General features: G+C 46.7%; 1 protein-coding gene across 5 annotated transcripts in view; it reads left to right on the top strand.

Annotated features, from left to right (window-relative positions):
* Positions 1 to 17,627, top strand: part of Ctbp2 (C-terminal binding protein 2) — a 142,035-nt gene that overhangs the window by 85,260 nt on the left and 39,148 nt on the right. For 4 of the 5 annotated variants that reach the window (XM_021207963.1, XM_029535222.1, XM_029535225.1 and 1 more), the window contains exon 3: positions 15,064 to 15,223. The exons of the other annotated variant lie outside the window; for it this stretch is intronic. In XM_021207963.1, coding sequence (XP_021063622.1) covers positions 15,166 to 15,223 — 58 coding nt within the window. In that variant the 5' untranslated portion in view covers positions 15,064 to 15,165. The remainder of the gene's footprint in view (positions 1 to 15,063; positions 15,224 to 17,627) is intronic. 5 annotated transcript variants of the gene reach the window in all.

The raw sequence follows: 17,627 nt of genomic DNA, 5'->3' as shown, positions 1-17,627 counted from the left end.
CTGGTCCCGGTCTGCCCACGTGGTGCTCTAGCATCTCTTCCATAGGAGTATCCCGCGTAACTGTAGGCAGAGGTGAGATGGAGTCTCTGGACCTCCTGAAGCGTAAGCACAGGCACTCTGTCCAGTAGCATCCTGTTAGCCACAGACTTGGCACCAAACACTGCTCATGGAGTATCGTGGCTGCTGGGGAGAAATGGTGTTGTCATTTAAAAGCTTTTCTTTTTTTTTTTTTTTTTTTTGATTCTTGACTTTTCTTTGATTCGATCCCCTGTGACTTGTTTGTGAGATTTGTCCCTGAGACACAGGAGCAGACAGTGTGTGTTCCATGGTGATTCAGTGGAAGTGTGAAGTGGAGTAGCTCAAGAGGCTTGCCGTCTTTGTTTTCCTGTGTGGATTCCCTTTGCAGTGTTTCTGGGGAGGGTAAAAATAGCTGGTGGTGCCTTAAAATAAGTGCCATGTGGAGTGTTTGTGTGGATCCAATGCACAGCCACATAGTCCAGCCTCCAGAGTGTTCCTTCAGAGAACCACTGAGGGGTATGTTCACATCCACCCACCCCACAAGTTCCTAAGATGAGGCCTGACATCTTGGATCTTTCCCTGGGAGAGATGATCCCTAAGGGGAACAGGCTTTGTGTTGTGGTTTGCTGAACTCACTAGTGAACTGTGAAGTCCCAAAGATGAGCCTGTTTTCTGTCTCGGTCTCGGTGTCTCAAAGAAAAGATCAGCAAAGTCAAGCCCTATACAGTCTTCCAAATGCACACTCTTTTCTGCCCCCACAGCAGAGACAAAGGCTGGCAACACCCTGCAAGCCACTACCCCATATCTTTAACTCATAGATGGTTGCTCCCAAGGTCAAGGTCAGACCCTGATTTTGGAAAGGTGTGACGGTACCTGATTCGGCTCCTTCCTTCTGATGGGTCCAGCAGGATCTGTGTGAATCAGAATAGGTGCTGGCATTTCTTGGATCCAAGCAAAATTTCCCCAGAATGCTCTGGCTTAGACTCCTGCAGCTTGTTCATTCGTTTTTTCATTCATGTTCTCTCTCCCCCTCCCTCCCTCTCCCCCCTCCATTTCTACAGACAATTTTCCACTTGCCTGATATGAAATTCTGTTATCTTTTATGTAGCTTTCTGTAGTTGTCTTCCTGTATAATCCAGTAGAAGAAACCACCGGCATCTGCCAACGTCTGGCTCTGTGTTGCACGCACTGTCCGCCTGCATGCACGTCTTTATCTATCCATCCACCCACCACCTCATTTTTGTTTTGTTTTGTTTTTCGAGACAGGGTTTCTCTGTGTAAACCTGGCTGTCCTGGAACTCACTCTGTAGACTAGGCTGGCCTCGAACTCAGAAATCCACCTACCTCTGTCTCCCAAGTGCTGGGATTAAAGGCGTGCGTCACCACGCCCGGCTTTTGCTTTTTTTTTTTTAAATGACCCAATGCTCAGACAGGTGATACTGTGAACCTCTGTGTATAAAATCTCTTTTCTTTCTACATTTTATTTTTGTTTCATGTATATGAGTATTTTGTCTGCATGTGTGTGATGTATGTCTGCATGTCTAACGTGTATGTATGTATGAATATATGTCAGTGACATACAGTGCCCTCAGAGTCCAGAAACTCTTGAAACTAGAATTACAGGTGGTTGTGAACTACCATGTGAGTGCTGGGAACAAGCCCCTGTCCTTTTGAAAGAACAGCCAGTGCTCTTAACCACTGAGCCATCTCTACAACCCAAATCTTTTCCTTTCTTACTAGTAAAGAAACATAGAATCCTTCTGAACTTTGAGCATTGACTTTGGTGATGCAGTTGATTCTCTGTATATGTGTGTCGTGGCCTCACATTACTGAGAGGATTCATGCTCTGTGAGGTCTTTGGCTTTCAGAAAGATAACGGGGCTGACACTGTAGCTCAGTTGGTAGAGTGCTCGCTTGCCTTGCATCTACTAAGCCTCGAGTTCGATCTCAGTGCTGCATAAATGGAAAATGTGCCTATAATCCTGGTGGTCTGGAAGGTTAGGAATTCAAGGTCATGCTTAGCAATGGATTGAGACCCTGTTCCTCCCTACCCTCCTTTACAAATTAAAAGAAATTTTATAAATGCAGAAGACCGTTGAGAGGATTAGGCAGTTGGGCTGAAGGCAGGAACACACACAAAGTTCTGCAAGGGAGCACCTTGCAGAGCTCCAGTCGTGTTCTGGGGGGTGTTCAGGCTGCCAGTGGAAGGGTTTCAGTGTTTCGTTGGGGTTTCTTAGTGCTTGTATCCCTTAAATCGAGTGCCCTTGGGAAAAATGGAAACCATTCCTGTCTGCCAGCCTGGCCTTTCCATGTACCCATTGCATGTTGGTCACGTCCACAGAGACCTGTTTCCATCTCTGCCTCGGCTTACGTAAAAACTAAGAATCCAGAGAGAACGCTTGCTGATTCCAAAGGCCTGTGGGTCTTGCTTGTGGATACGAGCAAGCCTCACAGCTTATGGAACGCACCAGACCTGATCCCTGCGGCAGGGCTGGTCCTGTTTCCCATGAGGCCGGTTTTGGGGCTTATGAACAGGAAACGAGATGGGCCAGGGTTGATCATAACAAAGACCAGGCCCCCTGAGCCCTGGGGGGACAGCCTGGGTTCTTGCTAGAGCCCCAAGAGGTGAGCTAGCTCTGAGGCCACGGCTTTGTCAGCAGATAAAATGAACCCTATTTTAAGCCATGCTGTGTACCAGCACTTCCTGTTATTCCAAAGGAAGCTCTTGTTTTGGTTTTCATGGGGATGGATTTATTGAAGTATGTGCTAGTGGAGTGACCCAAGCATGTTCCAGGACAAAATGAAGCTAAGAGATCCTGGGGCCCAGGAGGGAGGGCACACCTGCCATTTGCCACACCCTCTGAAGACTACTGCTTTAGACGGCTTTAGACCCAGTGACCCTCTGTGGGTGAACAAAGACTGTTTGCCTGTCAGGATCCCAGACAGGGGACCCCAGAGGCGGAGCTGGTCAGAGGACAATTGAAAGGGGTTTTGTTGGCCCTCTAGGGCTAAGTTAAGCCATGTGTGTCTCTTTCTAGGAGTATCAGTCCAGCCAATCAGAGCCATATAAGCCCCACTCACTTCCTGCCGACCTTTTGACACCGCCAGATGTTTTTTCTTACAACTGTCATTAGGCCTCCATACTCGCTGACCTCATCAAGTTGTATTGAAGCCATTTTCATCCATTTTGTTCTTAAAACCCATTTAACCCTTCCCGCAGCCTGGCTTCTGCCCTGCTGTGTCTTGTGTGGAGCTTGGGGTCTGACCTGTGTCCCCATAGTGTTCTATGCCCCAAAGCTGAATAGAGGGATACTAGTTTTTTCCACAGTGGGGTAGACTGCAGAGTGACAAACACAGATGATAATATGGGCTCCCAGAACTCTATGTGCAAGGGTGTGGCCCGGGATCTGGGACCCTGGTGGATCTGAGAGTGACCTACTTTAGAGGTCCTGAGCACACAAGAGTTTATAGCACTAGGCTGCTGTCAGAACTTTAGAAGATAGAGCTGGTTCTTAGCCTTTCTGAAAAATGAGCTGTTTTAAAAAAAAAAAAAAAACTTCTGTAAAATAGGGAACGAGCCTTGAACAGCAAGTGCTGCCCTTTCCTACCCTGTTCCCTGCCCTTACTTAAACCTTACTTAAATCAGTAGCCTACTCTTAGAATTCTGGGGTAGGGTTTAGATGCCTATGTTTGCAAACATCTGAGATTTGGGAGGCTCAGCTAGAGGACTGATAGTAAGACCCAGATGGTGGTTCTGTTGGTGGTCTTAGGTGTGAAGTTCATCAGCACAGAGTCTGATGGGCTGCTATTGCACACGTGTGACTGAGCACCGGACCCACTTGGAGGTGTGTCTGCACACTGAGCTTTAAAAGGAATGCTTGCCTGTGTAAAGCATTCCAACAACTGCTGGGAGTTTCCCCCCCTCTCCCACAATCTTGTTCTTCAGAGAGAGAGCGAGCTCTGCTCACATCGGGTCTGTGTCCCCCTGGCCTTTCTTTGTCTTTCTGTCAATGCCTTCTCAAACCAGTCCAGTGGGCTCTAGGGATCATGGCCTTTGAGTGGTCCTAAGCCACAGGGTGTTGTGCTTCCCACCTGGTCCCCTGGGATGGATCACACTCCCTCCATTGCTTCCAGGCTTTTGCTCCAATAAGCTTTTGCAGCAGAGCTGTTCCTGGGACAGTGGGTGAGCTGGTCTTATTAAGTCTGGTTATGTGAAGGCAGCCAGCTGTTGAGTTGACTTAGGAGGGGAGTAGGCTTCAGGGATGCCATGCCCCATGACGTCATGAAGGCCACACAGGCCTTGAGGCTCTTGATTGCATTACTCTAGGCACACATTCCTCTCATGAATGTGGTCACATAGCTTTTCTTTTGCACATGTGGTCACATCTGGCCTTGCAGCTTCTGTGTTCTTCCTGGGTTTCAGGTGGGGATTTCAGCATCTCTAAGCTCACACTTAGTGGTTTCTTGTCATAAGAACCAGCTATATCTGGGACTGCAGACTTAGGGACTGCCTTGAGGGGTTTACCTGTACCTTCTGACTCTGGGAGGAGCTCATATTTGCTAATAGGTGTTGTTCAGCCAGAGGCCCTGTTTACCCAGCAAATTATCGTGCAGAGGGTGGCCTGAGAGACACCTTCTTAATGTGGGGCCCAGGCTCTGATAGAAGTTTCTAATGTCCCCCAGACTTATGGGTGCGCATGAGTAAGTGTGGAGACCTCGGTGCCTTACTTAACCGTGTATGTGTGGAGTGTAGCCCTGGAATTTATTTGAAGTGTCTGGGTGGGGTAAGTGAAAATAGCAACAGATGTTCCAATCTTGGGGCTGCTTGGTATTGCTGATGTGAGCAGCATAGGTTACCCCAGGAGCTCACAGAGTGGATAGTTAAATCACAGACCTAACGTTAGCACAGCTGCTGGGATTTACAGCCTCAGGTAGGTCTGGTAGTGTTCTCCAGCCTGTAGCTCCAGTGTGGAGCTTGGTGTCATGCATCACGAATGGATTCGTGGCTTTGTGTCTTCTGTTGAACTGCACTCTATCAGTGACCATAGTAAATTTGATGGGTTGCATAAAGGGTTCTGTTATTTATTTATTGCTGTGTGACAAATTACCTCAGAATGTAGAGATTTAAACCACAAAGCCTGGCCATCTTCATTTTCTGGGGTCAGAATCTGCCCAGCTTAACTGGGTGCCTGTGGCTAGGGTGTTCTGCCACAGAGACCTATGGTAGTGCAGCCTGGATACTGACCCTGGTCCCCACTGATGCTTGATTGCTCAGACCTCTCCATAGGACATCCCCAGAGTGACAGCAAGAACAAGGCCATGCTAGAAGCATGGCAGATATCGCAAGATATCCTCCAAGCAGATATCGCAAAAGGGTGCGGATGCCAGCCCATGAGGGGTCCCCAAAGGGCCAGGAACTTCAGTATTCTCTGTAATAAAAGTTTCGTTTGTAAATAATTTGAAAAGCAGGGCTTTGCTTTACAAACTCTCCATCTCACAGAACTCTTAAATGGTGGTCTAGCCACAAGGTCTCTCTCTCTCTCTTTTTTAAAAAAATTATTATCATCATCATTATTATTTCATATGTGTTTGTGTGCACACAGGCATGCGTGGATAATATATGTATGCACATACATGCCTGGTACCTATGGATGTTGGAGAGGGCATTAGATCCTCTAGAACTGAGACACAGAGGCCCACCATATGAGTACTGGGAGCTGAACCCTCCTCCTTCTCTATAACAGCTCAGTGCTCTTAACCCCTGAGCCATCTCCTCACCCCAGGAGCTCAGGTTCTGTTTTTTGTTTGTTTGTTTTGTTTTGTTTTGCAATTTATTGAGAAATTGGGTTCTGCCTCAGCCAGAGGAAGGATTTGGTCATTAAGCTAAGATGCAGATTTTATTTCTCCCCGTTCTCCTTTGCATGCGCAACTTCTGGGTCTGGCTGAATCTGCAAGGGGCTGGATAGATGAGTAGGTCCTTATCCCTGGATAAGCCAGGTCCTCCAAGAGGAAGCCTGCCCTCTGGCATGCGCCCCGCCTCTGGCCAACACCCTGCTTCCCAGAAGCAGGGCTGTGTGTCTGCTTCCCATTGGATTGTTCTTCCTCCTAAATTTTGAGGTTTTTCCACCTTATCCAGGTCCCCAGGCCAACCCCCGAGCCAGGTGTCAAGGTGAGAGAGGAAGTACTCTCTTCCCACCCTCACACACCTGGGATGTTGGTCCTGTAGCCCAGTCGAATGCTTCCCGTTTCTTTGCTCCTTCCTGTTCCTGTGGCAGAGACTTGACTTTTCTTTGGCGTTGGGATTTCAGGCAGCCAGTGGGCTCTGGGAACTACACATGGCTGTGGGCCCTGCTCTTGGTGAAACTTGAGTTGGTGACTGGAGAAGGCAGGCATCTTTCACTGGGTTGACATAGCCACCAGGCAGATAGGGTGAGCATTAAGGACTAAGGCTTTCTCTTACTGTCCCTTTAGAATAAGGGAAGAGCAGAGAAAAATCCTTCAAGAGGCCTTTCTAAAGACATAGCTGTCATTCCAGCAGGACAACTGCAAATTCAAAACCCCTCCTAGATGGTCCTTGTTTTTCTCTCTTTAGCCACTTGGTGATGTAAGAGTCGTGGCAAAGGAGATGGCAGGTTGTATGGAGATGGAATTGGGGGCTCCTCGAGGCCCATTTGGCACCTCCCACATTTTGGAACATTCTTACTAAAAACTAAGTATGCCATATCATAATCAAGAAATAGCTGTGTGCACTAAGTGGTATCCTGTTGCCACAGTAACTGTGTTTGAAGTAATGGTCAGAGAATGTTGTCCCATGGAGTATCTGGGGTTAGGCGGAGCATGGTGTCGCTCCTCTAACATCACTAGGTTAAAGCACACTCCTTTCCTGCGTCATTCCGTGGCTCCTGACTGGAAAGCTGGTGGGTTAGGCAGATGGAGACTCTGCTGGCTTTAGGCCCCCCCTATCTAAACTTGGGAAATCCAGGCCAGGGAGGGAGGTACTTGCCACCAAGCTTGACATCCAGAGTTTAAACTCAGGACCCAAATGGTGGGAAGGAGAGAGCCCAACTCCTGAAAGCTGTTCTTTGCCTCCCACAGGTCTGGTTGAATATGCTCCTCCCCAAAATAAATTACTAAGATAGAAATTATGTTTAAATGGGAAACCCTTTTTACTTTCGTTCCTCCTGCTTAGTGTCTGCTCTGGGGGGAAGGGCATGTACTCTGAAGTCTTACAACAAAGGGACCTTAGGGTCAAGGAACAATTGCTCGATTGTGTGCGTAAGGCCCCCCCCTCCCCAGTTTCAGTCTGATGGAAACTCTATCAGGCTTTTGGAGACCTGTATACCCTCCTATTTATTCTGTCTTAAATCCTGTCCCATCATCCATCACCAGGGTTCACATATCTCTGAATGAGAATTGCAAGCATAAAGGAAAATTACCCCTTAGGGCAGTTCGTGCCCCTTTGTGGGACAAAAACCTCACACTGTGGGTCAGGAAACTCACCGCCTCTCGGACCACCTTTCCTTAGCCTGCCCTATGGAAGGGGGACCTTGGCTATCAGGGGAGGTGTAAGACAATGGGGAGGGTTTGGCACAGTACTCTTTTCTTTGCTAGTCACATCCCACCATTCAGCATCCATGACTAGAAAGGGAGGCCAGGTGCCTTCTGCCTCTCTTGCTTCCTGAGACACACAGTGCCCAGGCCTTTCCATCAAGGGGATTTGACATTTTCTCTGGGTTCTTAAAGGAGTTCACATTTGAGACCCAGGCAAAGCTATCCAGCCTTCACAGTGTGGTGACGTCCAGGCAGGGTGAGCAGCGCCCTCTGCTGGATCCAAAGCCTCATTGCTGGGGACAATGCTTCCCATGCCACAGGGCAGGAGTAGGGTGGGACTGGTCCTGTTTTCCATTGCTTTGGTGATGAGCAGGTGTAGGCTGTAAGATGCAGGTACTGAGACATGTGTTTTGGGCCTCACCATGTCAAGAGGTAACCCACTGAGGTCTCTTATGGGGCAGGATGCTGCCAAATTGGACTGACAGTACAGAGTCAGGGGCTTGTGTGGGGTCAAACTAAAGTCAAGAGGCAGGTGTGTTTAAAACAAAAACAAATCAAGATTTTAGGACTTTTAAAAAATGTTTTATTGCTGTAATTTGTAACTAACCTCTAAAATTGCTTTTACTAGACATAGATTATGGCTTCATACGTGTTCACTTTAACTAAATTGAAGTTATATTAGAACTAGTAATTTTTCCATAGGCAAATAGTTCAAGTTTAACAATAACTATTTGTTTTATTTTGTTATTTCATTAGACTTGTGTTCACTTTTTTTTAAAAGATTTATTTATTTACTTATTTATTTTTTTAGATTTATTTATTTTATTTGTATGAGTACACTGTAGCTGTCTTCAGACACTCCAGAAGAGGGCATCAGATCTTGTTACGGATGGTTATGAGCCACCATGTGGTTGCTGGGATTTGAAATCTGGACCTTCGGAAGAGCGGTCGGGTGCTCTTACCCACTGAGCCATCTCACCAGCCCTAAAGATTTATTTTATTTATATGAGTACACTGTAGCTGTCTTCAGACATACCAGAGAAGAGTATCCGATCCCATTACAGATGGTTGTGAGCCATCATGTGGTTTCTGGAAATTGAATTCAGGACCTCTGGAAGAGCAGTCAGTGTTCTTAACTGCTGAGCCATCTCTCCAGTCCGTGTTCACTATTTATTAAAATATAGTGACATATTATCTAGTGTGCCTCTTGTGTCTATCCTGTAATTTCCATGTTGTCGAAGATGCATGGCCTGGTGGGTCTTATTGGTCTAACTCTCAGGCCCGGGCTGCTGGCGGCCATTCTACCTGTGCTTGGACATATCACTGAACCCTGGGAAATACACTGTACATTTTTGTCACAGGCCATGGACTCTGCCCACAGTGATCACTGGGGGCACTGGGTCATCACCCCCACCCAACAGCTTTATGGTGACGCTCTGCCTACATTCTGTTGGAACTTCCAATATTGTGTATGCTTTCTTCTGTTGGTGGCATTCTCTACTTGGTCAAATGAAAATACTCCTGAAATTTCTCTTGCAACGGGGACAAGCTATTCTGTCCCATAGAAGATGAGATGACAGATCGCATTCCACTACACAGACAGGCTCTTTGGCCCCAGAGCACACATCCCACGCCTAGGCGGTGAAGAGGTAGCGAGGGACTCCTCGGCCTAAGCAGCCTTGAGTACACACCATCATTCTATGCCTCTTTAATTTGAATGGACATTTGCGTGTTTGCTTCTGTCCCTCTCTGTTCTGCCTCTATTATTAACTAAAATATTTATTTTCAAGGCATATTTGGAGGACAAGGGCTTTTAAAATGTGTGAAAATTCTAGAGAGTCTCTGTAGAGTGTGACGACCCACGCTGGATTCCCAACATGACCCAAATAAAACAGCCAATTAGGACCATGAAAGGATCTTTCTGCTTAAGTTCCCATGCCTTGTTTATCACTTTTAGCAAGCGAAAAATATGCAGAAGTCTTGAGGCTCACATTTAACGCTAGGAATGTATTTGTATGGGCTAAGAGTCCCAGCTCAAAGTAGGACCACACCACTTGCTTATTCCAGGAAAATCATGTTTTGTTTGTTTGTCTTGGTTTTGTTTTTTGTTTTTTTGAGACAGGGTTTCTCTGTATAGCCCTAGCTGTCCTGGAACTCACTCTGTAGACCAATCTGACCTCAAACTCAGAAATCCTCCTGCCTCTGCCTCCCAAGTGCTGGGATTAAAGGTGTGTGCCACCTTGCCCAGCGAAAATCAGGGTTTTTAAGTTAATCCCTCCCCACTCCCCACCCCATGGGCCTACTACCTCAACTGGTTCACCTCTGGCCTGGTGGATTTCCAAGACACAGTACAGCCGTTTCTTTGGATTTACAAACGGTGTAACTTTTTTTTTTTCCTCTCTTAACTTGTTGCATTTCAAACCCAGGGCCATATACAAATTAACAGAGGCCAGCTCTCTACCACCAACATATACCCTCTAGATTCTGTGAAACCCCTGACAGAGGCACACTCTGAACTGGATTAGTCTCGTTGAGTCAATGTGGTCACACAGTATGCGATTTTATTTTTCTAGGGTGGAATCAGTGGTGGGGCTGGGGGCAGGCACCTTTGTAAATTCCCATTCTTTGGTGTTCTGGAGCTATGCCGGTTGGAAAGAGGCCATGGCTGAAGCACCGAGCGACCTGTGTGTGCATCCCAAGTACGTGTGCTTTAGGGGATAGAGGATGGGGCTCTAACCAACTGAGAGGACGTGACCAAGGAGTGACCGGATAGGTCACCCTGCGGCATTGGGCTGCAGGGCATTCCCTGGAGAACAGCTTCCTGTTGTTACTGGATGGTGGACTGGCCTGTCTATGAGTGAAACTTTGTGCATATCTCAGGATGTGGTTCTTTTAGGGTACTTCTAGGACCTGAATGGGGGACTCTGGTAAAGGGAGGTCTTCTCTTCCCAGTCCCTAACCCACACTGGAAAACAAAGGAATCAGGGACATTTGCAGAATCTATTATGTGCTCAGGGAGTGGCAGCTGTCAATCATTCCAGGTTATGGGAGCTCAGAAGGCTCAAGAGAGTGGTACATGTTGAGGGACTGCTTCAAACATGGAAGGATTCGGGGAACACACAAACATTTTGTCTATAGGAATCACTTTAGAAATGGTGCACGCCTTTAATCCCAGCACTGAGGAGGCAGAGGCAGGATGATTTCTGAGTTCGAGGACAGCCTGGTCTACAAAGTGAGTTCCAGGACAGCCAGAGCTATACAGAGAAACCCTGTCTCGAAAAACATATATATATATATTTCTTTGCAAACTTAGTAATTTTGTTTAGCAGCCCCAGTGTCTGGCCGTTACTCCCCTGCAGTCATGCCTGCAGTCTGCCCATAGTTCCCTGGCTCTCTGAAAGCTCCCCATAGCTCTCTTCCCAAGATACGAACCCCTCGGTTGTGCTTGGCTCCTGAAGCCCGTGGAATGGCTTCCTTATACAGGTGGCTTTTTTTTTTTTCCTGGGTTCAGACAAGGAGTCGGGCAGGTGTTAGGCCTCATTAACAGCAGGGTCCTTGCTTTTCCTAGACAGGTCCAAGGTCCTCCCTGTGCCTCACCTGGGTTATGTATACAAGAAGGCCTTGTAAAGGAGGGGCCCAGTATGGCTACACACCCCTGGGTATAGGGATCCTTTTCTGTTAGATCTCCCCCTCCCCCCACTGGGGCTTTAAATCTGAACCTAGTTTGTGATTAACAATGAGGTGTGTCCACTTAACTACAATGATAATGAATCCTTTTAAACTGTTGCAAAACTTGAGATCTTTCTTCATTAGCATGAGTAGAGTCCCTTAAAAGGAGGCCTTGGATGAGTTCTAGAAGCATCTTGTTTTGAGACACCCCATTGAAGATGCATACCTGCTCTGCAGTTCCCCTAGACCTAGTCTTTGCAGAGTCTGAACTAGAATGGAGAAACAGAGAGACCCTTTTGTTAACAATTGTTGAGGACTGACTTGGGTTTTCTTGATATAACTTCATGCTGGTTTGGTTTGGCAAAGAGGTTGGTCGCAATGGTAGAAAATGCTTATCCACCCAAACTTGGACAAGTGGTTTCTTTTGCTTTTAATCATGGATGTTTAATGTCAAGATGGATAATTTTAAAATGGGTTGCTCTTCATTTTTGTCCTTTTCTCAAATCTCTTTGACACTGCTATCAAACAGTACACCACACCCTGTAGCTGCCTGTTGGGCTTTCTTATCCAAAGATCTATAGCTTACATTATTACTTCCTCCTTCCTGGCTGACAGGTCCCAAGACCTGCAGTAAGTGCCGATAAGTAGAGATTTCTCATTGTATGAAATGTGGGTTTCCTCCCGTATGTGCACGCACCTGTGATGAGCGCTGCGCTCACCTTCCCACTCACAGGAGCAGCTTTTGGCTTTGCTTAGCATAACCAAATTGCCAATGTTGTGATTCTTGTTCTTTGAGCATTAAGCAAACTAGTTACTGTAACATGGATTTCAACACTGTAAGGATCCACTGGATAATCCAAAGTGAGCTACTGAGTTACTAATGGTCAGGTGGCATATACAGTGTGGATACGCAAGACGTCAGGGGGTTTCTAGCCCCTGCTGGGACATAACCAGGGCTCCACGTGCTCTAAACCATGTATAACTTGAAATGGTGGGCTTTAAATGAAATGTAATGCTGTTCAGACCTGAATATACCCAGAGTAACTGAAGCTGTGGAGAACAGCGCCTCCGTGTGGGAAGACTGCTGTAAATTACATTTCACTTTGGTCCATTCCGATTTTCAGGGGGCTTTTATCTCTGGGTTGGGGTTCCTCTGGCTCTTTCCTGTGAGGTTGAGCTTCATGCCGTTTCCCCTTTATCCTCCTCCATGAGAAGACCCCACTTTCCTCTTGACTTTGAACGTTACCTGCATTTGAGAGAGCACTTCCTAGAGGCTCATGCACATTCTCTCTCCTCTATCTGTCATAGATGTGGTGGCATCCAAGGAATGCCTTTCCTGCTTCATAAGCACAGAGCCCCAGTCTCCAGGACGGAACCCCTGCCTTTCCTACTATCATGATTCCAGTTCTGATTCCAGCAAAGATAGAGGAACTGCCTCTTTTGCCCGCCCTGCTGTATACTTTAGTATTTTTGTTGAACATTTTGACTAATGATAACAATAGCTGAGAAATTGCTTTGGCTGGAAGCTTATGACTTGAGAGGAAGGACTGACTTAAAGGGCAAAGTTAGTTTTCATGACAAACCTAATCACATCTCTTTGTGATTGATTGTCTAGGATCCCAGAGCCAGTATGGCTGGTGCAGTGTGGGCCACCATGCATAGGTCCACTACAAGGTGTGTTTGTCCCTGACATTTGTGCAGTGGCTGTGTTAATCTTCATAAATAGCTTACTTCTTGGGAGGGAAAAGGAGAAAAACATCTTTTGTCCCACCTATCCTCCCCTTTTGAAGCAGAAATATGGTGGGAGAGGGTGGTAGTTATGTGTCAAAACTCATACTGGCTGTTCCAGCTGAAGTCTGTATTCGCTGCTGATATGATGGGTGGCTACTTCCCCTCAGAGTCTGCCCCGGACTCCACGGATGAACCACAGAAAAGCCAGGCATGGGAATCAATGACAGTCTAAGATGAAGAGAAGACATTTGTGTAAGCTGTTGGCGGAACACTCTTGATTGCATGATCAAGATCCTACTTACCAATTTTTCAAGAAGCCGTCTAATTATACAAATTAAAATTCAAAGGAAAGCAAAAAGAATGATTACGCCTCACTAGAGGAGGAGACTGCAAAGCCAGTCCTGCTGCCGATCATAACTCTGGCGGTTTTTATCTCCGTAGCCCTTCACAGATATTAGCTTGTCCTTTGGATGAGGTAGATAATGAGGCTTGGGTTTTCATACCAGAGTCTTAGGAGGTGTCTCATTGTCGTTGTGTGGACATTGGAGCCCCAGCCTTAACAAAGTAAAAGAGCTAGCGTAGGCTTTCTGATGTGCATTTGTGGCTGACATTTGTAGGTCTTGGTTCTTCTATCCCATCTCCATTTTTCCTGGAGTCAGGAATTTGTTCACACATGGCTGGCTGCCTTCATGAAAGAGCCCAGGAACAAGGCCGCCAGAGTTCTATACTTCTGTACCTGTGGCGACTGGCTTGTTTTAGGCAGTTGCCTGTGTTAGAGTTTGGTGTCCTTTTGGATAGTTTGATAGTTATTTATGGTTAGAAACTGTGCTTTTCCTATCTCTCCCTTTCCTCAAGTTCACATAATCATTGCTATAAATCTTTAGGATGCTTTTCTAGCCAAATTGAACTTGCCTACCTTTTAGTAGTCAGATCTGTGCCTGGACCCTTGATAAAGGAACTCCTAGCATTCAGCATAATTGACGCCCATACACCACCAGGTTTCTCTTAACCCTTAATTTTCTGACCTCTTCTCTGCACAATTCGCCTGCTGGCTGAGCACAGCCCCGTGTGCATGTGTGCGTGCACACGTGTGTGTACACATGGATTGCTGTTAGATTTAAAACAATACCTGTTGTGAAGTTTTGTAGTGAAGAACGGGAGACCAGAAAAATGGGTCCCCACTCTTCTCACGGTGATTGACAGGCTGCAGTTCTGAAGGAGAGAATCAGTGGAGCCCGGCCTGGTAATTTGTGAGCTGGTGCTTAAGGAGACAGGGTTCTTTGGATCCTAGCATATGTGAGCCAGGCCCTTCCTCCTCTGATCCCGAGTCAGCGTGAGAAGGCTTAACAGCCACTGCTCAACCAGAATTACCAGCTGAGGCATGTGGGATTAAAAGCCCCCCCTTGCAGCCCCCTCTACATCTGAGGAAGGTTCTAGAAGATGGCATGGGCAGGCCCATTCTTACACAGTGTAGCAGGGGGCTTGTGTTGCGTTGTGCTGTGCCGCTCTGCGTTGTGGTTTTTTTTTTTGGTGTGTGGCTCCTGCAAGTCCTTCATGGGAAGGAAGCAACTGTAAAGACTGCCCAGTGCAGGCCTCCAGAGAGCCTCTGTGGAGGTAGCCAGAGTGTGCATGGTTCCACTGCGCACTTAGGACCTACCTTCAGCCTAGTGTTCCAGAGCTGTCTGTGAGGCTGTCTCCTAGTTGTGCAGAGCTTTTGTGGTTCTGAGAAATAAATGGTGGATCCAGCTAGCTGTCTCTTGGTCTCTGGCCTTGGAGTTGAAATAATTGAAGTTGGTTTGCAATTGGTGTCCATAGTTGAAAGGCCCATACACTGGCATTTGCTGTTGTCAGCAATGTGTGGCAAACGTCCCTCTCTGTGCCTGCTTGCTTTCTAACTGATGCAGGGTAGAAAACAGGAGATTGCTAAGGCTCGAGTGGAGCAGCCTCCACCCATGTTTTGGGAGGAGAGCAAGCACCACATGCCAGACAGCAGGTCCCCTCTTACTTAGAAAGCGACAGGAAGTCATGAATGACCTGTTGGCCTGTGTCCTGGAGGTCTCCAGAGAGTTAAGGCTTCTTTTCTCCTTGTTTCAGGGTTCATAGTGGCGCAATGCACGCAGACTCCTGCGAATTCCCCTAAGTTCTTAGCGGACTGCTTTGCCTTTTGAATCAGAGAGTTGCAAAGTTCGATAAAGAATGGCCCTTGTGGATAAGCACAAAGTCAAGCGGCAGCGATTGGACAGGATTTGTGAAGGTAAGAGCCAGCACGGTTGGCGGGGTTTCTGGAAAGACATGTAGCCCCTCACGCAGATCCTCTCAGAACTTTTCATTTGAGGTAGCTGGGCCTGGCTGTGTCACACTCTGACACTAGGACCCCCAGAGTGTCTCTCCACCCCTCACCTTTTCAGGCACTGGCTTTGTGGCACCCCACTTTCTTGGCTGGTCCTTGGCTTGTGTGGGGACTGGGTGGAACATGAGGGAGGGCTGTAGGCTGTGAGGTACCTTCCCCCCACCCCCATCTACCTAGGGTTATTTTGCATATGAAAGACACCATATATCAGGACCAGCTTTTTTAGCTTCCTGAAGTTTCTCTACTTTATCTGTTTTCTATTAAGATATTTACAACAATGAATTCCAAGATATTTCCGAGGAGCCCACTCTAGCCTTCTTGATGTTTTCAAGTCTTCAGTATTTTTGAAAATGTCTGGAAGTGTTTTATTCATGAAAGGAAAAATAAACATAATTAAAATCTAATGGAAACCCGGGGATAAAACTCTGAAGCATTGATTAAGCACTGTCCTTTCCTAATTAGTGAGGAGCAAGGACTGCCAAGCCTGCAACTCAGGGGTTTATACGGGCTGTGCCAGCCTAGAGTCAGTGCTTCAGGACTAGCCTTGTCTAGGAGTTATTGGGAATGTTTTCAAGGCTAACCTTGGCTCTTGGTATGTTAGGTGTATTCCAGCCTGTAGCAGAGGGCGCACAGGCAAAGCTGCCCTACCAGCTCTCAGGCAGGCTATGCACCCCCACACACTTCCCCTGCAGCCACCCATATGGAATTGCTTGTCCTTTAAATAGATGTAGCTCAAGCCACATGGGAATGGGACATCAAAGCCATTCTGTTTGAGACAGCCCTTGAGCACTCTGTGCAAAGTATGCAAGAGCTCCACCCCCGTGTCCCTTGGGTTCTGCTATAGTTTAGTTTATGGAGCTTGACATTTAAAACTGGTTTTTAAAAGTAAACATTAAAATTACTAAATTTCTGCTATTGGTCTCTGACAAGATGGTTTAAGTCCTATAGAAAGACTAACAGGCTGGCGTCATGAATACCAGTAGTCTTTCAACTGTGTTTACTAACAGATAACATTTTATTTTTTTTTAAATGAGGTAAAGAGTGAGTGTGTGTGTGTGTGTGTGTGTGTGCGCGCGTGTGCACGATTGTGTGAATTGTTTCCAGAAGTATGTGAAACTCTGAAACAAGCTTGTAGATGGCAGTGGTTTCCTGTTACCACGCTATGGCATGTGTCTCCTTCTAGGACAGTTTCCTACATAACCACAATAGCACAGTCCTCCCCTGAGATCCATCTGATGCAGATTACATGTTTGTGTCTCCCACATGGGTCTGTTTGTAGCTATCTTGGGTTTATCATGTCCGTCTGTGTAGCCGTCAGGGGTTGTTGCACATTCTGTTTGGTTGTCTGAGTCTCAAACAATAACCTCGCATTTTTTTTAGACGTTGGAAAGATCAGTGTGATGGAAGATTTGGGACCTAGTGGCTCACAGGATAGTCCACAATCTGGCCTCACCTGATTGCAGAAATTGACTTTGATTTTTTTTTTTAATTTTTTTTTTATTATTATTATTTTTTAGCAGAGACCTTCACTGGGGTTGGATGCCAAATCCTCTCTCCAGAAAGCCTCTAGTGAGTCAACTTCCACAACTCAAGACTTGAGCCAGCTATATTATTGATCATGTTCTCTGTCCCAAACATGGCTCGCTAACTCTCACCCATCCTGTATCTGTGACTGGGGGGGTCTTCGGTCATAACTTAATGGAAAGTTCAGTGCCATCTTTATCTAAGTGTGAGTGGTGTTGCAGAATTAGGAGCAGTCGTGTTTTGAAGTATGCCAGGTGTAGCTCTTCACCTTTGGTCCTGTTTGCCCAATGTCTAAGAAAGTCACAGCTGATGCAGATGTGACCTGAATGAGTGAGTGGGCTAAATAGGTAGCACCTGGTTTGTTTGTTTGTTTGTTTGTTTGGTTTGGTTTGGTTTGGTTTTGGTTTTTACGAGACAGAGTTTCTCTGTGTAGCCCTGGCTGTCCTGGAACTCACTATGTAGAACAGGCTGGCCTCGAACTCAGAGACCCGCCTGCCTCTGCCTCCCGAGTGCTGGGATTAAAAGCATGCACCACCACGCCCTGCTTATTGATTAGTTGATGATTTGTAACTGGTTCCCAAGACAGCTCTTCCTTTTTTAGCCATTCTGAGAGCTCTGGTCTGTAGATTTTGCTGTTCATACCACCACATAGCTGTGCATTCTCACCGTACCTGTTGAGCTTAGACTTCCGGAGAGCCTGTCCGACTGTCGCGCCCTTTCCTGCAATATTCCATCCCGAAGGATGTTTGGTAGGTGGAATGGTTGATTTGCTTTTTTTTTTTTT

The sequence above is a fragment of the Mus pahari genome, chromosome 1, assembly GCF_900095145.1.
Source record: "Mus pahari chromosome 1, PAHARI_EIJ_v1.1, whole genome shotgun sequence".
Taxonomy (NCBI): Eukaryota; Metazoa; Chordata; class Mammalia; order Rodentia; family Muridae; genus Mus; species Mus pahari.
The sequence above is the reverse complement of the archived record's forward strand: the minus strand, read 5'-3'. Positions and strand labels throughout refer to the sequence as shown.